The sequence below is a fragment of the Bradysia coprophila genome, chromosome II, assembly GCF_014529535.1.
Source record: "Bradysia coprophila strain Holo2 chromosome II, BU_Bcop_v1, whole genome shotgun sequence".
Taxonomy (NCBI): Eukaryota; Metazoa; Arthropoda; class Insecta; order Diptera; family Sciaridae; genus Bradysia; species Bradysia coprophila.
In genome coordinates this window covers 2,940,276-2,963,683 of record NC_050735.1, presented here as the reverse complement: position 1 = coordinate 2,963,683, position 23,408 = coordinate 2,940,276, and the positions used below count along the sequence as shown (strand labels likewise).

Sequence of the window (23,408 nt, the reverse complement as noted above, 5' to 3'; positions counted from 1 at the left end):
ACTGTGACTCGATATATTCGTCAAATATCAGCGCAAAGTCCGTCAAAGTGCTTGAGAGAGTCTTTGCTGCCTGTATTCGCTTTGTGTATGGCATCGGAAGGTATGACAGCATTGCCGAATGTGTAAGTCGTTTGCTGGGATGCACCTTGATGGAGTTCCTCAAGTACCGCTCGCTGTTGATGGTCTTCAAATTAGTTATCAATGAGGCGCCGGAGTATCTGACTAGCTGCATTCAAGTTTCAACGAGATCTAATCATTTGATAATTCCTGTTCATACCACAAGCCAGTACAACAAGTCATTTTTCGTAAATGCAGTTTCGAGATTCAATTTGCTCCCGAATGAAGTCAAAATGACTGGAACACTGAAATCCTTCAAAAATCGGTGTTTTGTTCGACAGCGTGTGTGAGCATCGTCCGGGGCTACATAGACCTACCACTCATCGATTTTATTTTATTTTTTTTTATTTTTGATTTTTTTATGCACAGTGATACACAAGCATTAGGGTCGGTACTATTTCTTTTTATGCTTTTCTGCCCACCCCCGTACAGTCCAATGTTATGCTGCCTTTTTATATTTTTAATGTTCATTTCACTATCGTAATCCTTATCTCGTTGTTGAGGCTCTATTTGTTTATTACGCTAGTCATTTGTAATTCTTCTTTTTTTTTGTAATTTGTTAATCTACTGTTATGAAAAGTCTATGAACATTTGTATAAGGACCTACCTTGTTGTTCTGATAAATAAACCAAATTAAATTAAAATTAAATTTATACATGTACAAAGCTGGACGAATAACATATGAAAAACAACACACTGCCAACAAATTCTTCGAATGATTATCTGGAGCAGAAACCTCGTAAGTGAATCAAGTTAGGCGAAAATAGGATTATCCACGTTCACGTTCATTCAATTAGAAAATGGACAGATGATGTGAACAGTTTCTGTGGTATCGGTCTCATATATTTCCAGAAAACTCGCTCATGCATATTGTACTAGTAACTGATTGTACTGACCACATAACCGTTAAGGAAGATGAAGCTTATTGAAGCTTAAGAGTTAATTTGGGAAAACTTCGAACAATTTAAAAACAAGCCATTCGCGTTTTTAAAAGCTAGGGATTTTTCTGAGTAATTTACCGGACAAATTTTCTAAATAATTTCGTTTTCATGCTGGAACTGGTCAAAAATTGGTCAACGCTGGGGTAATCAAAATCGTGTTCGATTGATATCTGATATCACAATAAGAAACGGTTTATCTGAAATTGTAGTCGTTGGCGTGTGCATGGTTGGTTTGAAACGAGATTAAATAGGGAACGCCGACCATCAATAATTTTTTTTCATACGGGAAAAAATCAAACCGATCGGCTGGGCCGTTTCTGAGAACCGTCAGCTGTGTCGTCCACGGCCGGTAGAGTAGCGGTTAATTCTAAGACTTTTTATTAAAAAAATTCACCTTGGAACATCTGGTTGGGCAGCTGTAGCCCCAAGTAGTCAATCGACGATATCTTCGAAAGGAAGCAACCGTGGAAGTTTCGGATTGTTGATATGGATAGAGACAAATCTTTTGAAATAAAAACGAATTTGATCTTGGGTCTCCTGTTTTCTCACAAAGCAAACGGCCAAGCTTGGAATGGAAACACTGGGCTTTTTGGCATCAAGGCCCGACAGCCACAGGAATGAAAATGAATTTGGTTTCATGACAGGTGCGTAAAGACGGGTCTTTCCAGCGAGCGGAATTTTCGGCGATGATGACACATTCTCTGGATGATTGTTGAAGTTAAGAAGGAGCGAAGTCGGAACAGGTCGCGACCCAAGTTAAACATTGGCCGTTTGAGCACGGATCCAATGTGAGGGCATCTATACGTTTCTTATCAGTTCGGCATAGACCACTTGGCTAGTAGGATGAACCGAATTCAAGGTGCGCCAAGTAATGTCATTAAGATTGCGATGTTGGGAACGCCGGTCACCGGATTCTTAACATGATAAGCCATGAATGATCGTTCTCCAGGACCAATTGCCAATTAAATTTCGCAGAACTGACTTAACGTTAGAAGTCGGAAAACAACAGGTCTCATGAAAAGTAAAACTTCTTTTTGTTTGTTTTTCTTTTATTATTTGACGAAGAAAAAATTGTTTTCATCTTACAAACTAAAATTTACTATCGTTAGAAATAAAAGGAGGAGAAAATATGCACAGCTCTTCAGTATGTTTAAGGACTCATTGTACATCAGTCACTTAATCTACGTCACCTTTATGCACTCTACTTCATATAGATCTTTAAGCAATCCATCGGAATTAATAGAAACGCACTCACGGGAGCATTGCTGCTGTGCAAATTTCTTAATTCATTGCTAATGACGAAAAAAAAACTTTAAATAAAAAAAACGAAAAGAAAAAGAAATTAAAAATCTTAAACGAATAAGTTCGGCCATCTAAATTGCGGCTAAGCCAACGAACGATTTTATATTTTCTTAACAAAAAAATAATTAATTAATTATTATTGTGTTACACGAACTTGTGTACTCTCCTCATCGTCTGTGGTTGTAGTTGTCGTCGAATCAGTCGAGTGTCGAATATATTCCGGAGAACACAAACCCTTAACACAGTCTTCGGTTATGTGAACAGTTTTCACATCTGACCCAGGAACTTCAAACATAGCGTCCAGCAACAAAGTTTCCTGTAAATGAAACAAAATTGGTTGAGAGAATATCGAAGCGATAGAGATTGATTGAATCATCATCTTGAAATTCTCGAAATTTAAAAATTTTAAGCCTAGAGGTGACATAATAGCTCTATACACCCAATCCGCACCTAAAAATTAAATGACTGCGCGAACATGTCATTGTAACTCTACGGTTCGGAATCAATCACTGATGACGCTACTAGTCTTAAAAATACATCAAACAGACATCATACAAAAGGTGATGTGTTGCCTTTGATCTCTTCTCAAGCTTGACGATTGATTCAACTTTAAAAGGGTCTATGAAGCTCGGAATACTCTATTTAATACCCCGAGCCATCGATTGTTGGAGTTCACTGATCGATTGCAATAAAAAAATGTCTCACCAAAATTGCTCGCAATCCACGAGCACCCGTTTGTCGTTCCATGGCCAACTGAGCAATTGCAGAAAGCGCTTCGTCGGTAAATGTTAGATCGACTTTGTCCATACCTAGTAGCGCTTTATATTGTGGCACTAGAGCATTTTTCGGTTCCGTTAAAATGCGAACTAACATGCTTACGTCAAGACTGTGGAACGGCACAAGAACTGGAAATCGACCAACAAATTCCTGGAATCAAGAAGGTTTTCATGCATTGCGTTCTTTGCAACAAAATTAATCGAAAATCAACTCACCGGAATCATTCCGAATTCGACTAAATCTCGAGCCTGCACTTTACGCAGACTGGCATCCCTCTCTTCTTGATCGTTTTCCATTGGTGCTGCAGTAGCTTGTGCAGCTCGTCGTCCCTCATTTGAATTGGATGGAATTCCGAAACCGAGATACTGAATGAAATCATTAGAATTCAGTACTATTGTTCTCTGAGATGGCACATCATCATTACCTTCTCATTTAGTCGCCTTGCGATCAATCTGTCTAAACCTGTGTACGCTCCCGATGCTACGAAAAGAATATTCGTTGTGTCCACTTGAACAGTTTCACCCCGTAATTTTCTCGGCGAATTTCGTTCGGGCACATTGACGATTGTACCTTCCAGCATTTTCAGCATACCTTGTTGTACACCTTCGCCGCCCACATCCCTTAGTTGATGAATACCCGGAACAGCGCCAATTTTGTCAACCTCGTCCAGAAAGACAATTCCTAATTGAGCCCGTTCAACGCTGCACAACACACACACAAATTGAGTTAAACAGTAAATTGAGCGAATTCGTTGAAACGTACTTGTAATTGGCATCTTGTAATAGCTTCGTAATAACGCTCTCAATGTCTTCACCGACATAACCAGCCTGGGTTAATGTTGTACAATCACAAATGGCAAAAGGAACATCCAAGCATTTAGCTATCGTTTGGGCTAAAAGTGTTTTACCAGATCCCGTCGGACCGAGCCTGCAATGAGAAAATGGTAATTTGAATGAAAAGGGGATCGCCTCGACAATTCTGAATTCTGAATTCCTACATCAAAAGGTTACTTTTCTCCAATTTTAATTCATGCGTCTTCTTGTCTAACAATTCCGAACCGAATGTTGGTTGCTGTGCAGAGGCCGGTGCTCTTGGCACTTCGGACGGATGAGAACTCATCATTGTATGACCGATTCCGGAAATGTGCAACAAATCGCCTCGACTTCCCGTTTCGACCTGTTGCGCTGTCTGAGATTGTGACGGCGTATTGTGATATATCCTTTTGTAGTGATTGTACACAGCCACCGATAAAACTTTCTTTGCTAATTCCTGTCCGATCACATGGGTGTCCAAATATTCCATGATTTTCTTTGGCGGTGGTGGTTGTTTTCGTTGATTTTTGGATTCCTCTTTTATCGTTTTCTTTGTGTCCACTTCACTCAACACAACGAAAAAGTGATGACACTTTTCACATTTAACAAATCTAGTTGAACTAACGAACGTCTCGACATGGGTGCAAGGGTCTCCGCATTTGGGACAGGACAGCGTATTTTTGTTTTTGTTTGGTGGTTCTTTGCCACCGTTACCAGATGTTGGTGTTGTGGTTGTGTCTTTCGATTTGTCACAGACATGGGTGATGTGGAAGGACCGACAGTTTGATGGATCTTGATTGTAATTGTGACATGTTGTGGCACGTAAGTAACCTGCAATGAAGACAGTCATTAGTTTTGAATGAAGGAAGTGTAAGTGGGGAATCTAAGAATCTGACTACAAAGATCCGCTGGATCGTGGTTTTTAACTGTAAAATGTCTTCGGTAAAGCAAAGAGGAAACATTGGATCGCACTTTGGTTTAGTTAGATTTCACATAAAACGTCACGTAAAAGATAAAGTCACGTAATTGACTGAGATAATGCATATGACTTAAAAATACTTTCGATGTTTGCATTATTTTCACGGACATACACGTCACTCCAATGTTAACGAATCATTTGTTTCGGTTATACTCTCATTAATCCTCCGACTGATATCTACACACACATACAAAACGAACAAAAACAAACAGGTGATAACAACGAGTGAAATAGCAGAAAATAATCTTCATTAAGTGAGGCTCAAGCGGATCAAATAGGTGTTAATGTTTCGTTAATTGCATTCAAAATACAGCTTAACTTTGTTGTTCTGTCAACGACATCAAATGATGAGTATGAAGGTGGTTCATTTTATGATATTTTCGTTGAAATTTTAGTTGCTTGTATTAGGGGATCGGAATTATTTCATCGAAATATTCAGTCGCTCAAAAACCCTCAGATTCCTGGATTCTAGTCAGATATTTTCTTGGTTATCAGATAGGATTCAATCAAAAATTTTCTTATGAACAGATCGATTAAATAACCAACGCACTTCAAGTAAAACTGCTTCAAGTGACAGCTGTCAAATAGAGTACTATTTTATATGAAAAATGCTTCCACATTTTTTAACAGTGCTAAAATTTGTTTTATACAATGTCCCGTTTCAGTACTCTATTTAGAGTACCACACATGCTTGTATTGCGTTGTAATAAATTAATGTCTTGATGTCTTAGTCAACATGAGTATTGACAATTCTTTGAAGAAACGGCGAGGTTCCTTCAGGAGATCAATGTTTCTTTTTTTAGAAGTTTAGACGTGTAGGCAGGGCGAGAAGAAGTGGAGACTTTTTGAAGAAATGTCGAATACTTGTCAACTTTTCAGGAATTCACCGTTCCTTCAGAGGTCGTCAATACTAATGTCGTCAGATTTTCAGTGCTATTTAGCAAGAAAAAAACTGAAATATGGATGAAGTACATGTAAACGTGTAGCATGAAAAATCGTATGCACATTTTATTTCATTGACTATTGACATGACCATTATAACATGCAAATTTGTAAGGGGATTATTCAGACTCAAAAGTTCAAGAAAGACAGAATATACTTTACGGAGAACCTCACAAAGGAAAAATATCAAAAAGGACACAATGATGATGATTCCATTTAAAACCAACCCAAACAAAAAGAACAAAAGAAGATGAAAATCATACAAAAATATAAGAAATTTATGCAACATTCGATGGGACTCATTGACATACAAATCTTACAGTCGATATGAATTGCATTATACACAAGCACCCACACGCCACATTACATTGACTTGTATTTGTTTGTTCAACCGTAACAACCGAATTATTTACTTGTTTGATTGAATAAACATTCGACGTTACTTTGCTGTTGAGAAGTCTTAAATTTCTACAACAATTCATTGTCGCAATATTTCGTTTCTTAATTATCCAAGGGGAGTGCATCTGATTTACATGCTGCTATACGTTATATTCGTTCAGATACATTCGGTTCTTACATTGCATGGTTGTCTTACCAATTTCGTGGCTTTGTTGACGCTTTTATAATTCATTCATTAACTTTATGCAGCTGTGTCATCGTAACAAAATGGAATTATGTCTGACAAAATTTAATTAAAAAAGTTCCATCGAAATCACGGTTTATTTTCCATTAATTGAACACCTGACGTTAGACTATGGATCAATGAAAATAAATGTTTGACCGAGTAAAATGCAAGTTAATTATGACTCCTTCCTCTCGACAATGTTCAGAGAGCAAAAAAATCACACCGACATATCACAACAAATCGACGTCTCATGAGAAAGAAGAAGAAAAAAAACGCAGCTAAAGCAAAATCAGCTTTAACTGCAAAAAAAAGCAAGCCTGGAATTTCATAACTTATTGAATTTTATCGCACCAGATTTCAAACTTAAATGTGCAATTTCGGTACAATAATTCACCAGCAATCAACGCGCGCGAATTGCACAAGAATATATTTTACAATTTTCATTATGGGTAACAGCATTTTTATTGTATTGAGCTAGATGTTGTCTCATGAATACAAATAAGGTGATTGGGTTTAGATTGCACACATTACATACATACATTACTCGATCGCTCAATACGTAAATAAAACTTCCATGTGCTTTTATAAAATTGAGAAAGCGTAAGAATTAAATACAGTTTTTGGGATCATTTCGAAAAATGTACAATATCAACGTGTATGAAAGGTATAAATATCAATTGGTAATGCTACTGCTGAAAATGAAAGATATATTTTTTGTGTGTGTCTATCATTAAAACGAGTGTATACCAACCAGTAAAGCAGTTTAATCTTAAATTCAATTAAGGCTACATATTTTATCTGTCGTTGGTTGTGGCATATACAATAATAACACAAAAACCGAAAGGTTATTCAACCATCAGGAATTTGTATTGTAACGAAGACGAAGAGCGAAAAAAAAATTGTTGTTAAACTCAAAAGATCTTACTCAAGATTATGTTTTTCTGATTAATTGCAATAATGAAATAATTTTTTTTCCCGAAAATCTCATTTGAATGAAGAGAAAGAGAGAGACTGGGGAAGGGGAGAGATAGTTCACACTCTTTGCAGTAAGCAAATTGTTAAAAGTTTTTTTTAACGAATTTTTACGAAATATATCTTTGTGCATACGATGTACGAATATTGGTGGAAAACATTAATTATTTATTGCTCATTACTCACGTTTATGTCAAAGTTATGTAACGCTTTGTAGCTGAATTTAGAATAAAGTTGTAAATTTTCGTTGATGCAATGAGTGTCAAATCAATATTTGAGCGATGCTTAGGCTAACGAGCTGTATTTAAATTAAATTATTGAAGATAATGGTAACAGATTTAGCACTTCAGCAATGACGGTAGTCGTTTAATATCCGAAGAGATATTCATTTCAGCTACAAAATTGATAATATGATTTAAGACGTCCTCAAAATTATTCCAAAACGTTTTCTGATCAGCAATAGGAGTTTGAGTACAGCTAATGTCAACCAAATTTGTGTGTAGGTTTGCTTCAGCTGTTCTACTAGATGATCCACTCATACAATCACACTAATTATTCTTATACAATTTTACCACTACCACGAGTGAATATCTGACCCACTAAGGACGTATAAGCACTGTGAATGTATGAGTGGACACAAATAAACTTAGACACAAATTTGACATTGTCTAATCGATAGAAGGGCAAGGACAACAGAATTAAAAACGCCACTTTGCAACATATGTGCACAAAGCTTTCTGCTATTGACAATCGCAATAATGTTGCGCCCTGTTCTTTTTTGCACTTCTTAATCATTGCAATATGTCAGAACATATATTGTCGACTACTGCACTTATCACAAGTGCATCAAAATCGAACGGAAAAAGCTCGTGTGATAATATACATTCAGTCAGCGAATTATATCAAGCTGACTCAACTGACACTTTGACAAAAGAATCGAATCTTATCGCTGTGCCGGTAGAAATATCAAGTTCATTACGACGATAGCAACAGATACAGTGACCTGTTCTGACAAATTACAAATTCGAAATTGTTGCATGAAACAATCAAACGTGATAACAGCACATTGTTTTATATCGAAACGAAGGGAGGATATTTGTAAATTTCGTTTTCAATGGATTTTCAGAGGGAAAGTCCTTTGAGGATTTTTAATGATTATCTGAGAATTTTCTACGATTCTAAGACTGTTTTTGCTGGATTTTCAAGGATGTCCATCGCATCTGGGACAAGTTTTAAGCCATTTTGCAAGCGAGAAGATATGTTCCATCAATTTTTAAGGATTTCCTACTTAAGAGTGATATCGCCAAATCTTCGAACAACTTTGGGACAAGGGGTCACGGATTTTATTGAGTTATAACTCATTCGATTCGTTGAACTGATGCGAGTAAAATGTAGTACTACGTTTGGTGAAATTTATTTTGTTGTCGACGATCGAGGTAGTGAAGTAAGGGTCTGCCAAAAGGGGCCCAAAATCGTTTTTTTTGCAATTACTCGAGTGAAACAATTTCGGGAAAAAAAACTTTTTTAGCTACGTTTGAAGGTCTTTAAGAGACTCAAAATACTTACCACTTTCCCACTTTTATAGAAAATAGTCCAAATAGATCGAAATTTGGGTTCCAAGAGTATAAGAACAACGTGAACACATCGAAAAAATCTTTATTTAAGTTGATCTCACTCCTATGAGTAATAAATAATGAAGAGCCGCTCAAAAAACCTCAAAAAAGCGAAAAACAAACGAAATAAAGGGATAAAATTTCGTGGACTTGGGGTGGACTTCCACTAAAGTCGCTCCAACCCTTTGCAGTGAAACTTATCCAAGGATGTTTTAGCATGTTATGGTACTACAGAGGCTATGCTCTCTCACCATACATACCATGTCTCGGACTTGTGTCACTGCATTCGCTCAGGTACTTCGGAAAATCACCTATTTTTTCGTCTAAAGTCTTAAATATCACCGTCAGGTGAACATGGACCTGGTGGTAAGTATACTCAAATTTTCCGTCTCTTCAAGACCTTAAAACGCCGGATTTCTCGGATTTCCTAAGATTTTGTTAAAAAGTTTTCTAAAGATTTTCTTCGGTTCCAAGGATTTTCTAAATCATTTGTCAAAAATTAGCAAAGGATTTTAGAGGATTCTTTTTCGGTTGACAGAGGATTTTATCGCATCAAAACAACGAAGAAAAAAAGCATATTTTATCGAGTGCCAATCACTCAAACGACTTTAATTCTCCAGCAAACAGCACAAATTTCACAGCTGTGAACCGTCTGGAATTTTCTTTTTAAAAAAATTGACGACTAATTTATCAGCGTTAAAACGACAACAATAACCAATCAAATGCGATTTATGCTGATGACCCAGTTTATCGTAGCATTGTTCGTCAGCCATGAATCACCCAAAATAATGTAAGCATTGTACAATTTCTTACAGGCCGTGCCGAATCCATTACATTTTGTTATTCAAAGTTCGTATTATTTCTTTGCGTACACACAGCGCAACAATCAAATACCTAACCAAATAATTTTTTTTTTTTAAATTTTATAATCTTAAAACGTTATGCAATGTAAAAGTAAAATTTAAAAAAAAAACCGACAACAACAAACATACTTGTACGCAGAATAACGATACATCGTCTCTCGATATATATGTGTTTTATAATGTAATTTGCACGTAAAATTATAAACATTGTTGGTATAATGAAGGTCATTGGCAAACTTTTTCTTGTTTTGATTTTGAATTTACAAAATCATAAATGCATGTATGGGTAATTGATGTGTTGTATTGGTTGTTAGAAAAGTCCATGGTAAGCCAGTTTCTTTGAAGTCAGTAAATTAAAACTATTATTAGAATCGTGAGATCGGCGGCTCAAAAATCGTTCAATTTGTTCAGTTTTTTTTTTTTTTGATACCCTACCCTAATCATAGCTTGTTGATCTAAACGTATGCCCTCTGTAGTGTAGAATGCGGTAGATGACAAAGTGTCGATGATAATTAATATGGCATTGATTTGGATCAGTTTAAGTCGTAATGTATGTATGTGTGATTGCCAGTAACATCATAACGTTGCTTTGACTTTGATTTTCTAATTGAAAAATCTCGCATTACAATTTTTATTTAAGTTCATGGAGAAGGTTTTTGAATATGTCTTGCCTGTATGCAACTACTAACGACATCAATAACTTACTCTAGGTCTAGGCTATTTAGATTGGAATTAACAAACATGTCGTTACCTAGAAAGATTAATACAGCTGCTTTGCTTGCTAGGTCACTGAAAACCAGTAGATTCTCTCGTTGGATTCAACAAAAGACTATAAGCTTTTTTTCAGTTCGAACAAGTTTTTAATTAATTCATTTCGGTTTAAATCAACAAACAAATGTTGTACTTAGAGTACTCTTGATGGTTGTATTTTCAATGTCACGTTTCGATAGACTTTCCGAGAAAATTTTAGTTTTATAAAATTAATTTTTATGCATTTGGTGCATATCTTGTTCTGGACAATGTATTCAAAAATTCTCAGTAAGAAATAAGCTCATCTCAGCGTAAAGCTTCAGATTATCAGTGCAGAGAAAATGTTTTATCTTCATTCCAATTGTGTAAAGCCCTGTGTGCACATAATCCGACAAATACATTTCTGGGAATTGCTTCCATACATCGGAATAGAATGGAAAATGACGATATGTAAACAAAACTTTTAGATACCAAGTCAAACACATAAAAGATTAATCTATCACATGCATCCATGTATTTGCTAGGCACGTGGAAATTATTATATTTGCAGTCGCATCACCATTTCCGCTTTTTTTTTGTTTTTTTTTTCTTGACTTTACATATTATCAGAATATTTGATAACCATCTCGAAGTGAGTTCGTAGACATACTAATTGCTTGATTTGTAGAAGCATAATAATTAAATTATTGGAAACTGCGACGTCAATACAATCATGGATGTAAACTGTGCAATATAAGAGAATAACGAAACGCAAATCATTGGAGAGTTACGTCAACATATTACGCCTAACATTCTCTGTGTACGACAATAAGAAAATAAATTTTTTAGTTGAACTTTTTGATAATTTAGTGGTAACGAATTGATAATCGATATAAATATGAGTTCTTCTTGCTCCGAGTCTTGCAGTCTTCCTCACTATCGATAAAAAGAGTTACATTAAGATCAATCGCAGGATGGTCTTTCTGTGACCATCCCAATTCCCAAAAACATGGAACAAAGACAACTGGTAAAAATAGTGCGGGATTATGAACGATAACTCCTGGGAAGTTCTAACATGTACGTAAATCTGACTTCTAAACTTCCAAACTGAAAATTTTTGAAAACAAAACGGGAAGTGTTAGGCTTTCATACCTCCTTGGAACGAAATTTCCATCAGCGAGAAAAGCCTATCAAAGCAAAACGTGTAGAACATTTCTTTGATAACTGCTAAATTTTAAGTCAAACTAAACGGAAGCAAAGCACTATTGAATAGACCAACAAACGTTAACCTAACGTTAACGTTAACTTAATTAACATTAAGATAAAACGAACCCAAGGCAATAGAATTTAAATGTTTCTTGGTAACGCCGGTAAAATAACACTAAAGAATCCTGTGCATTGAACATGATCACGAATACAAAACATTGTCGAATAGTTAGTCGACATTCAGTGAATATACATTAGAGACATCAGAGTTTTTCTTTGCAGAAAAAAAAAATCTTTGCAAACACACTCAGCTAGACACACCACGAAAATAATAAAATTGATCATTAGAGTCAGATTATGAATGTATTGCTGTATGGATTGGTACGGTGCATAGCATTTAAAAACCGCAGATTACATAACCTCTGGAACCGAGTTGTCTTACATCGACTAAGAAAATGAACTCTGAACGTAAATTGCCAACATTACTGTTGGGTTAAATATCGAAACACCAAAATAATGGCTTCATCGTCTTTAAATTGAGTTGCTGTTTCGATTTAATTGACGGGAAATTAATGAAATTAAGAGCTTTTGTGATGTAATTTCACAATCAGTTTGTTTGGCAGAAGATTGTCTTGAGAAATTCATCTAAACTTTCCTTCCATCTCCACTAAATTCTTCAATTTCCCTTTCATTTTCACTGTAAATGTTTGAAATTATTCTCAAGTTCTAATAATAAACTTTCGTTAAACGAAAAACTTGTTTCAATGAAAACAAAACTTCAGCAACTAGTATATAGAATAGGTTGGAACGTTAAGTGAATGACAAATGTGTGTAGGTACGTATAGGTACGAAGTGTATACGTTTTGAAAGTGATGAAGGCTTCGTCTACTTCAGAAATTTTTAAGTTTATAAAAGAACAGCTGCAGTTTTCGATTTTATTTTCAACACTAGACAGTAGACAAGTTAAATGCTTACTTGAAACCTGTTTTTTCAAAAACAAAAAAAAATGTTTTATTATTCAAACTGTACAAACAACCAGAGTTTTGCTATCTGGTGAATTGACCTTTGTGTTTTGCTAAATCAAATCGACCTTATGGAAAAATTGTTAATGGACAGTTCCGTTAGAAATAGGCACCATCTATCAATAATAATAATAAAAAAAAATCCACGAAATTGTATCAATGAACGATTTTGAACAGCGGATTATGTTAAGTGGCACCAATATAAATTAACATAAATAAAGATGCACAGCCAAGTCTATTGCGTTTTTTTTGACAATTCCGATAGAAATAAACACAAACTTGACCAAGACAAAATCTGAACAATCTGTTTTTTCTAACACAAATTTTCGGTCTTATGGTCTTGTTAACCTTAACCTACATGAATACATTTATTACTCTATTCATTTCGGTTTTATGGATAAAAGTTTTGATTATTTTTAATTTATGGTTTCATCAGTAGGTAGGACGAGAGGATTGGTTGATTGAATTTGTTGTATGCAATTTTTCGTTATGGTCCTGTTCTGCCATTATACTCTGGAATTACAATTAAGATCGCAACTACTTACTCCATGAACTTCAGATTACAGAAGTGCCGATCGGATACTTAAATGGTTGCAAAGTAACATCAAACTGTACAGTGGATCGTTCAACTCATGAATCAACTTCATCAAACAAATCATCGGTCTCACGACAAACAGAGGTAGTCTTTAAAACACCATGAAATTCCATTGTGTTATCGGAAGCGATTGTCGTGAGACCGACAAGATAATGGAAATCATGAAAATGATGCTTCAAAGAAAGCTATTTCCATCATCATTGTGTTATGTAAATGTGAATTTGTTGATGAGTGATAGTTCGTTACATATCAGGACAAATGCTGGCAGTGATGTTTCTTGTGTAAAGGTTGCTGTTCCGAGCCGATGAACGTGAGTTCACTAAACTCAAGAGGCCGTGTGGGGGACTCTGGCGAATATATCACATTTTCGAAATCAATTTTAACAATCTCGTACACACAATTCTACGAACATGTCCTTACTCTATCATTAATTTAACGGTGTTTTTTACAAAATTTTAGTACGAATAATCGTCAGATTTTTCCTGTTACGAATAGTTGACCCATACCGTCCCCCAAAAAGCGCTATTTTCATCACAAATCCTATTGTTGATCTTTTTCGACGGTGGCGAAACTTTACATCAAGTTTTTGTTGGAATATCAATTTGATATTATCGAAGTAACATTTGTGATTGGGTCTAAGCAATCAAATTGTGTAGTCGTCATTCTAAATTAAATTGTCCTTTTGATCAAACGTGTTTGTCTCTAAATTCAATCTTCTAGGTACTTTGGAACCTTCCTAAATCCTGGTAATCTAACAGGTTATGGGCCCAGGACACGGAAGTTGCTATTGAGAATTAATTAGTGAAAGTTGTGAAAATTGTGAGGCGGATAAAATTATTTCGGTTAATGGAAGAAATGAAATTTTGGCAAAAGGAATGAAAAGTCGATAGCAGTTGGGCTGTTGCAATGAAACGAAAGTCGGTAGCAGAGGGTTACCGCCGATGGCAGTGGGTCGTCGCAATCCGAACCAAGAGTCGATCTAGCAGTGGGCTTTTTCGCAACCAAGAGAGTCGATCTAGCAGTGGGCTATTTCGCACAACGAGAGGCGATCTAGCAGTGGGCTATTTCGCAACAGAGAGTCGATTTAACAGTGGGTTATTTCGCACAACAAACAAAAAGTCGGTGGCAGTGGGTCATCGCTAATAGCAATGGGCTATTACAATCAAAAGCCGGTAGCAGTGGGCTATCGCCGGCAGCAGTGAGTGGTCGTAAATGAAAGTCGTGACGGAATCATATCATATTAGCAGTGGGCCGAATGATACAATTCCACAGTTACAAGTACGTGGTGAAGTGTCATTGGAACCATTGGAATCTTTTTTTATTTGCTCTTTCGGGCATTGCTTTTATCAAACGTTAAAGTGCATCTATCGTTTGAGGGGGTGTATAATTTATCAAATTGAGGGGGTGTGTTGGAAGTAACCAACATTTGTGAGTTAGGTCTAAGCAATCAAATTGTGTAGTCGTCATTCTAAATTACATTGTTCTTTTGATCAAACGTGTTTGCCTCTAAATTCAATCTTCTCGGTACTTTGGAACCTTCCTAAATCCTGGTAATCTAACAGCTTTTGAGCAAAATACACCGAATACACCTATTGTGTATGTACTGACCTCGGCATCGCCCCGGATCGGTACAAGAAATGTCATTTACATTAAGGTAAATTGCTTTACGTGACAATGAATGGGGGAAATTATTGAAATGGCCGTCCTGTGTTCCCAGGCCACTTCACCTAGAACATAAGAAGTTCTATTTCCATTGGTAATGCTGTAATGCACTATTAAATTGAGACAAATTCAGCTCGTATACTTGTATTTCGCACAAGAATCACGTTCCCCATACCAATGAAAGGAAAACAATTTCCCAAAATAAAAATTTATTGTTGACAAAGCATCACAATATTAGCTCATCGCAAAAGAAAATGTATTCAAATTTCAAACAATATTTTATCGAAAACTGACACTTTCTGCCAACCATGGACATTGGATTTATTGCTACTTCCATTTCTACCTATGACACTCTTTCGAACCAAATCGAAAAGTCAACGAATTGCATAAATATGTAAAGTAAGCGAAACAAATGGCTTAATTATGCTTTTGGATCGCCTTGACAAATACATATTCAAAATCAATCGATTCATTTAACTCGAAACGTTCGAAGATTCTAGTGTCAAAAAATGTATAAATAAAAATATTTTAACACGCAAAATGTTGCATAATGAAGCGCCGGCTGTTGAATCAAATTGATTGTGAATCGATGACTTTTTTTCATATATATTTTGGTTTGGTATTTTGTTTTCGTCGACTCATGTCTTCAATTATATTACTTTAAGACCTTAAGTAAGTCAATGTATTTGCTTTGAAGGCAGTAAGTGTTACACGTTTTAAGACTTTAGTTGCTACCTTCACAATATTTTAGAAGATACTGCCAATAATTAGGCACGTAAATAGCAATCATAGTTTTCGTTTTCGTCGATTGCATCTATACTTAAATGAATGTTTTTTTCTTGTAAGTATTTAGCCTTGTTTGAATCAACGAAGATCTAACCTTTACAAAGACTTTATTTATTTAAAAAAAAAATCTTTAATTCGGACCGTTCCAAAAAATACCGTTGATTGCAAAACAAGAAGATAAAAAAAGTTGATTTAACTGATGAAGATGTCGCCAAAAGAACTATAGCATACGATACTGTGACTTAACGAGAAAAATGTGTTTATGGTAATTGCTTATGGTAAGCGATTTGTTACACCGGTACAACTGACGAAGAACCACCTTGAAATTATAATGACAACTACTCGTCATCCCGTTCATGTTCAGCTTATGCAAAAGTATTTTTAGATATCCGCGAATATTCACTGCTGTCTTTACATTGCATTGTATCGTATCGGTTGCGTGCCACTGATACCGATGTAACGATGACTTACTGGTTTATATTTACTTCCCATCGAGTCGAACAAATCATCAAAACAACATAGTAATGCAGCTGTAATTGCATTTTTATCGTTTTGTATGTACCTATATATCATTGTCTGTGAAGGTAATCGACTTTAATGTTGAGCTGACTGGACGTGTATCTATCAAAGTACATGAAACAATTTTTTTTTCAAAGAAATCTAGACACACGAAAACACCGAAAACAATTGAGTTCTTTCAACCTACAGGTCGCTGAACGTCTTATCGCCTGGCTAATTTAAAATTTGAATAACAATTTGTATCACGAAATATAAACTTTTTTTTGCATGCTAAATAGTTACATCCCAATGTATACTTACAAACTAATTTTAACTTTCTAAATCTAATTGTAAGTGACTGCCAGAAAAATAATCTCACAGCGCAATAGATACTAAATTGTAACTCATTCTCATATCAACAAGTGTATTGCATACATTGTTAACTGATTCGACACTGAACGTTTGTTATATTTTACTTTTTCGCAGCGTTGAATCACACAAAGGAAGTATTGTAAGAATTCATTCAAATTGTGTGCTAAAATTGATATTGATTTAGAAGTAATTGAGCAATTGTTACTGCCCATTTCGAGAGCAATGTAAAAGTGACGCATACACAATTACTCTGTTTCTCTGTTTCGAGTTGTAATTACGCATCTGTCACATTTACATTGCTCTCTAAATGGCCAGTTATAATTTGGCAAATTTTTTAGAAATAAATTTCCTTTTTTTTGTACTTTTTTGAGGCATCAATTCCACTCAATGAGCTGTCGAATTTTTTTGGTTTCTGTTTCCTTCCGCAAAGAATAGACGATGTGTAACTGTTATTTCGCACATCACATTGACTGGCATCATAACTGGCTGTAAAACATACACAATCTTCTATATGCAGCCACTGAAGATACCATCCAATGTGATGTGGGAAATATTTGGCCGAAAACAAAGGAAGAAACATAGCTAACGCCGACCCGTACGAAACACCTATTCGTATCAAAAGCCTTTAATGTGAAACTCTTCATTTCTCTTACTTCATTTTCTTCTCTGCTGAAAAACTATTCTCCCTTTAAAATCACTTACATTATCCACTCTTTGCCTTGTTATCATATACAACTAAATTGCCGGAGGCAATATAGACAGCCCCGTACGAAGACAAATTTCATAAATTCCTATTTAAACAGCTATATACCGCTATATTTAACTATATTTCACTATAAATAAACATTTCACAGAGGAATATGCTATTATATAGCTCTATATGCCTGTATATAGCTCAATATAGCTGTATATAGGTATATATAGATGTCCATATATGGAATCCCTGAAACCCCTCACACTTAACACATTATTTCCATGTTAACAGAAACTCTCTAAGCATCATTTTTCCCACTTTATATCACTTTTAATAAAATCCAATATGGCCGCCGGCAGCCATTTTGTTAGGAAATAGTACCGACGCTTTACATTCGTTAATACCTTTCAAACAAAAAAAAATCATGAAATTCGGTCCAAATTTACTCGAGATATTGACAAAATACTCCACGTTCACTGTACGGCCGAGTAGCCAGATAAGAGCTCACTCCAAGAGACCTAGCTCACGCTCCGGAGAACATAATTTCATAAACTTTTTTTTCCCTGATTGGTACGGTCAATACCTATCTAATAAAGCTAAAACAGACGAAATATGTTCAAATGTGGCCGACCTACAAGCAAAAACTGCTTGCCGCCCTGTGCCTGTTCCACACCAAGGGGTCTAACTCACGACTCGGTCATCCGATTTCCATAAACTTTTTTTTTGTCGATCGGTATTGTAAATACCTTTTATTTGACGTATCACTTACAAGTTTAACGTTTAAATGTCCGGAGATATCTTTGAAAAACCGTAAAGCACTTATTGGGCCACAGCTCGGGAGGGGTCGATCCAAAATCACTCATCTTCGAACTTAGCCTGTCTTTTGACATTACCAAACGGGAAAAAAAAGAATTTTCAAAATCGGATGCGTTTTACTCAAGTTATCGTGCAGACAGACAGACGGACAGACGGACATTTTTTTCTCGCGGATTTGGCATCTCTAGACAACCACAATAGGTTTCCCCTTACTCAGGGAGTCCAATTCGACGTGTTACAAACGTATGCGTAAACCTATAAGACCCCAGTACTTCGTACGGGTCTAAAAATTACTGAGCTACATCGTCTCGTTTCTTTACGGAAGGAAACAGAAATCAAAAAATAAATTTACCAAAATAGGCACTACCTTCAGTGAGCGAAATGTTCTGCCGGTGCATGTATTGCATATGGGTCCCCTATTATAAGATTTGCTCGAATATAACACGTGTGAGACGTATTACATAGGTTGAAAATTAAGACTTGTTTTAAAATTTATCTAAAAATACTTTTTGGGAGCCTCTGGATCATGAGTCGACGACGTCTTTAATGTTACGTTACGACATTTGGTTGACATTTGCCAACATTTGCGTTTTTCAATAGTATGCCACATACTTGCTTAAAGTTTTGTTCTTTTGACTAGTTGGAGATTTGTACCTCGAGTCGAAGGCGGGCCACCAGTCAAATCAACAATTTTTAAGAAAGAACATACATTTTCACTTGTGTACAACCATTAAGTATCTGAAGCATTTAAAAGCGATAAACATGTCTCGCGTATAATTTACTCAGCGTACGTACAACGTATACCGGCGTCTACAACATAGTTGAACTTAAATTTATAAAACACAAAAGAAAGATATTGAAACGAGACTGAAAATCATGAGAATTAAAGCAGAATAAATCCTGCGAATCAACGCTCTTGGAGATTCAACTTTGAGAAAGAGAAGACGTAAAACTGTCACAGATTCACACTGAACTGAACTATAGAGAGGAAATTTATCCGATCATAGAAGTAAACATTACACCACTTTAAATTTGAGGAAAAAATGGTGTAGTATTTACTACTGTAGAGATTACAGTTATTTAGGTACGTACGTGTCTTGGACGATTGAGTTTTGGCAATTTCGCGAAAGAGACAAATTTTAATCCTCCAAGACAGGTCACGGTTGGTTTGAAACGAGATTAAATAGGGGACGCCGACCACCAATAATTTTTTTTCCATATTATTAATCAGTGATGGACAAGAAGGTCACACAGGAAAAAATCGAACGGCTGGTGGAGTAGCGGTTAATTCTGTCTTATATTGGGATCGGTAGAGCGACTAATTCTAAGACTTTTTATAAAAAAAAATCCTATTGGCTGGGCAGCTGTAGCCACAAGTAGTCGACAAATCACGACTTTCAATGGGCGATATCTTCGAAAGGAATCAACCGTGAAAGTTTCGGATTGTTGATATGGATAGAAGGTTACAAGTCCTATCCAACACTAGTAACTAATTTTTTTAAATGTTGTCGCTAATGGCCAATTTTTGACCATCTTTTTTTTTTGCTAACGTCGGCGAACTTTGAGCACCGCTGGAATACTTCCAAAATATTTTTTTAAATCGAAATAAGAAAAATCGAAAATAGAACTCATTTTCGTCTCCGAAGTTGTTAGAACTGTGGAACATTCATTACTAAATACTGGTAAGAGTACTGGACAAGATGGTTTTCCGTTTAGTCTTGAGACTCTAGCAACGAGTAAAAATTGCAAATTTCATTTTAGACAATACGACTCGGCGTGTCTGAAGGCCGGGAATAATCAGCCGACAAAGCAAATGTATAAAGTAAATTCATTCGCATTATACTTCGAGCACATATCCATCCATTAATCCAATGATTGCAATTGACTCGTTCACTCTGTGCGTAGGTTCCGCAAATACTTATTCAACAATCACTCATTTCATATTTACAGACAGTCAAGCCTCCATCTCGACCTTTAAGTGACCCTTTGTCTCTTGCGATCGTGTTGTCACAGACAATGTTTGCTTCACGACTGACAATATGCGTTAATATGCAAAATCGGTTTACACCTCAGATTTAATTTCTTAAACACCCACAAGTCTGATCAACCTAGCATTTTTTTCCGGAGTGCAGAAAGACAATACAATTCACTGTCATGCTTCAGAGTTCAGCTGGTAATGCGAAAGATTAGTTAAACAATTGACCGGTGCTTTGTGGGCACAGTATGTAAATAGGGGACCATATCGCCACCGAACTTAACATGGTCACAACAACCATTTATTATTTGCGTGATAGCAGAAAAAACAACTACTGAATTGGATCGACCAAAAACATTTGTATAATTGCGAGTTCATAGTCGAACCGTAAACATGGATAAACATACCGAACCACCAAAACATCCAATAAAATCAGATTGATTACGCAACGATCAGTCCGCTGTGTGTGCGACCGACAATCAATATTCAGATAAAATGTACATGTATACGGCGGCCGAGCAGTCACATAAAAACAAACAAAAAATCACACACCAGAAAGTGATTGAATGACGAAGGAAAATATTGGTCGTCTCCACATACTAAGCAAATAAATCCTCTGTTTTGATGAAACAAAACGACAAATTGGCTGGTGTTTGTTTTCGCTTTGAAAAAATATATTTAAGTTAGAGGACACCTACAAAACAATGAACTTTGTTGGTATTTTAAATGCGCATTTGGTAGCACAGAGATAGAGGTAAAGGTTACACATTCGACCATTTTCATAATATCGTTGATGTTTGATTATTATACAGCGAAGCCGTATTGCAATGCGAAATTGGTGACTGTAAATTTGAGTTAATGGGCGAAAACGTTCGATGTTAACAAACTCAGCGACAGGAGGTGATGTAAGGTCTGCATTATGCGGAATTCGAATGATCTAGAGAAAAACCGAACGTGAAGATTAATTGAAAATAAATTGCAACTTTTGGAAGAACTGTTGTGAAGATTTCGAAGCTCAATTTCTCATCGGGACCGCAGATTTTACAATGGTTCACAACGTAACGATGTACATCAGTGTGACTTTAATCGACATTACTTTTGCTAACGTTTGTAATTTGTTTTTGTGTGTCTTGGCGTGCTTAGAGACAGACATCAACTATAATTTGGTTCTCCGTTTCGACTTCAAAAAGACTTGTGTATCACAAGCAGCAAGCAATGATATTCACTTTGATTGTTACTTTTACCCAAGTGTTATTAAAACACAACGAAATTGTTTTTCCTCTCAACGTTTATGTAATGGAAATTGCATTTAACCATAGTGCGTGTATATATCATGAACACATAATAATGACACGCTAAGACCGTTATTTTTTTGTCTCATTAATTTGTGTACAGAGATAATTATCTGATTATGCACAGCTATAATAGATTTTTGCGCAAGAAACAAAAAAAAAAACGGTAATAAATTCAAGCACTTACCATTTCTAATGTTTGATCCTTTGCTGGGATTTATGGCCAATCGTCCAATGTTTAAACTGTTTCGAACACCTCGCATTTTTTATAATTTCGTTGTTGCCTTGAACTCTTTTGACGAAATTTTGTTTTTATTTATTTTCTTGTAAGCTGTATGTGTGTATGTATTGTGTACGCGAATCAGATGATCCACAGCACAAAGTCATCCAAAACGAAGAAAAATAAAATTGTTCGTAAGAAAATGGCAGAGAGAAAAAAAAACAACAACAACACAAACAAGCTATAGAAGTTCTAAGTGGTAAGTATCGAACGTAATATAACCTGTTAATGTATTCGGAAAATATTTCTCTTTGTTTTCTTTACGAAGAATTCAAATCGAATTGTAATTGAACCGAAAATTTGAAAAGTAATTCGTGGCACTGCAATAGTTAATCAACACAATTTTCCGGCAAACATATGCACTACACTTACGCCGATTTGTTTACTATTATTTTTGACGTCGTTTTCTAAATCAATTCTAAATGCACACAAAAATTGAAGAAGATGTTAATCGAACGTTTCGGTTGCCGTTTGGTTTTAATTCTTCTTGCATCAGCCAAGCAAATGAAACAGTCACCGCGGAGATTATGAACCGAATGAATGATATTTGTTTTTTATTTTAATTTTTCAGTCGCGCGTGTATATGAGACGATTATTTTTTCGATTGCCTTCTATCTCTGTGGTTGTGACGGTTGTGACTTATAAAGTGCACATACAGGTACGCAAAACCAATGAACGATCGAATTGTAAATACAAATTTACAGAAAATTTCATGAACTTTTTTTCAGTTCTTTTACGGACTTGTTTCAAGGTTCGTTATGACGTTAGTAATTTTGCGGTAACAACTTTTTAAAATTTTCAATATTGTTCACGAAAAGTTAACCGACTAAACCATCTGAATATTTCCTTTTTTAACTTTTAATTTTAATCTGAAAAGTTCTTCGCAAAGATTTCCGACCGACACACTAATTTTTGTAGCTGTCAAAGACACACTAACACACACAAACTGATATGCTTTACTTTACACATATAGTGGAAAAATTGATAAGAAAAATATCGACGAAAAGTTCAAATTTCATAAATTACAATCTACGAATGTAAATGTAAATTATGAGAACCGTTCAATGATAATCAGGAACTATTTCACAGTTATTATTTGCAGCAATGGATCTAGAATATTTTTTGCGTAAATAAATGATGTCGAACACACGGAGAAGTGTCAAAAGTTCTAATTTTATATAAATACACCGATGAAGTTAGATGCGAACACTTGAAAGGGAGTCTGTTCATCCTCCAAATATGTCAAAGTCTATAACAAAATAAAGCACAATCCCAATTTGGCGCTAATTTAAAAAAAATTGTTATGAGACAAGCGTGATTCTCGACGATTTTTGAACATATTTGGTGAAATTTAGAGAATTATTTGAGAATTAGTTGCGAAAATATGGAATCGCTGACAGAAATTTCGTTTAAAATAACTCAAAATCTGTATGACTTAAGCAAACTTTAGGGACCTTTAGCTTTTCTATTTGTGAATCTAATCAAAGAGAATCCAAGATCCGGTGAGAGTGGCTGAATAGTTTAAAAGATTTCGAGCT

At 35.6% G+C, this 23,408-nt stretch overlaps 1 protein-coding gene across 9 annotated transcripts; it reads right to left on the bottom strand.

Annotated features, from left to right (window-relative positions):
* Positions 1-2,095: 2,095 nt before the first annotated feature.
* On the bottom strand, positions 2,096-23,058 carry LOC119066412 (ATP-dependent Clp protease ATP-binding subunit clpX-like, mitochondrial). Of its 9 annotated transcripts, none has more exons than XM_037168904.1 (8): positions 22,929-23,058; positions 21,778-21,921; positions 4,135-4,780; positions 3,900-4,064; positions 3,562-3,838; positions 3,353-3,502; positions 3,066-3,287; positions 2,096-2,676 (listed from the first exon to the last, which is right to left on the bottom strand). In XM_037168904.1, exons 2-8 carry the CDS (start codon positions 21,851-21,853, stop codon positions 2,497-2,499), a joined length of 1,716 nt encoding a protein of 571 aa, XP_037024799.1. In that variant the 5' UTR covers positions 21,854-21,921; positions 22,929-23,058; the 3' UTR covers positions 2,096-2,496. The 9 variants fall into 9 exon arrangements, with proteins under 9 accessions (XP_037024799.1, XP_037024842.1, XP_037024834.1 ...); XM_037168947.1 differs by having other exon boundaries at positions 21,778-21,882; XM_037168939.1 differs by having other exon boundaries at positions 21,778-21,882; positions 22,243-23,035.
* Between the last annotated feature and the right edge of the window lie 350 nt (positions 23,059-23,408).

Coding starts and splice junctions, on each gene's coding strand:
- LOC119066412 (XM_037168904.1), bottom strand. CDS start 21,853: ATGCGAGGTGTTCGAAACAGTTTAAACATTGGACGATTGGCCATAAAT. Junction 3,839..3,899: donor TTACAAGATGCCAATTACAA/GTACGTTTCAAC, acceptor TGTGTTGTGCAG/CGTTGAACGGGCTCAATTAG. Junction 2,677..3,065: donor GTGGATTGCGAGCAATTTTG/GTGAGACATTTT, acceptor TTTCATTTACAG/GAAACTTTGTTGCTGGACGC.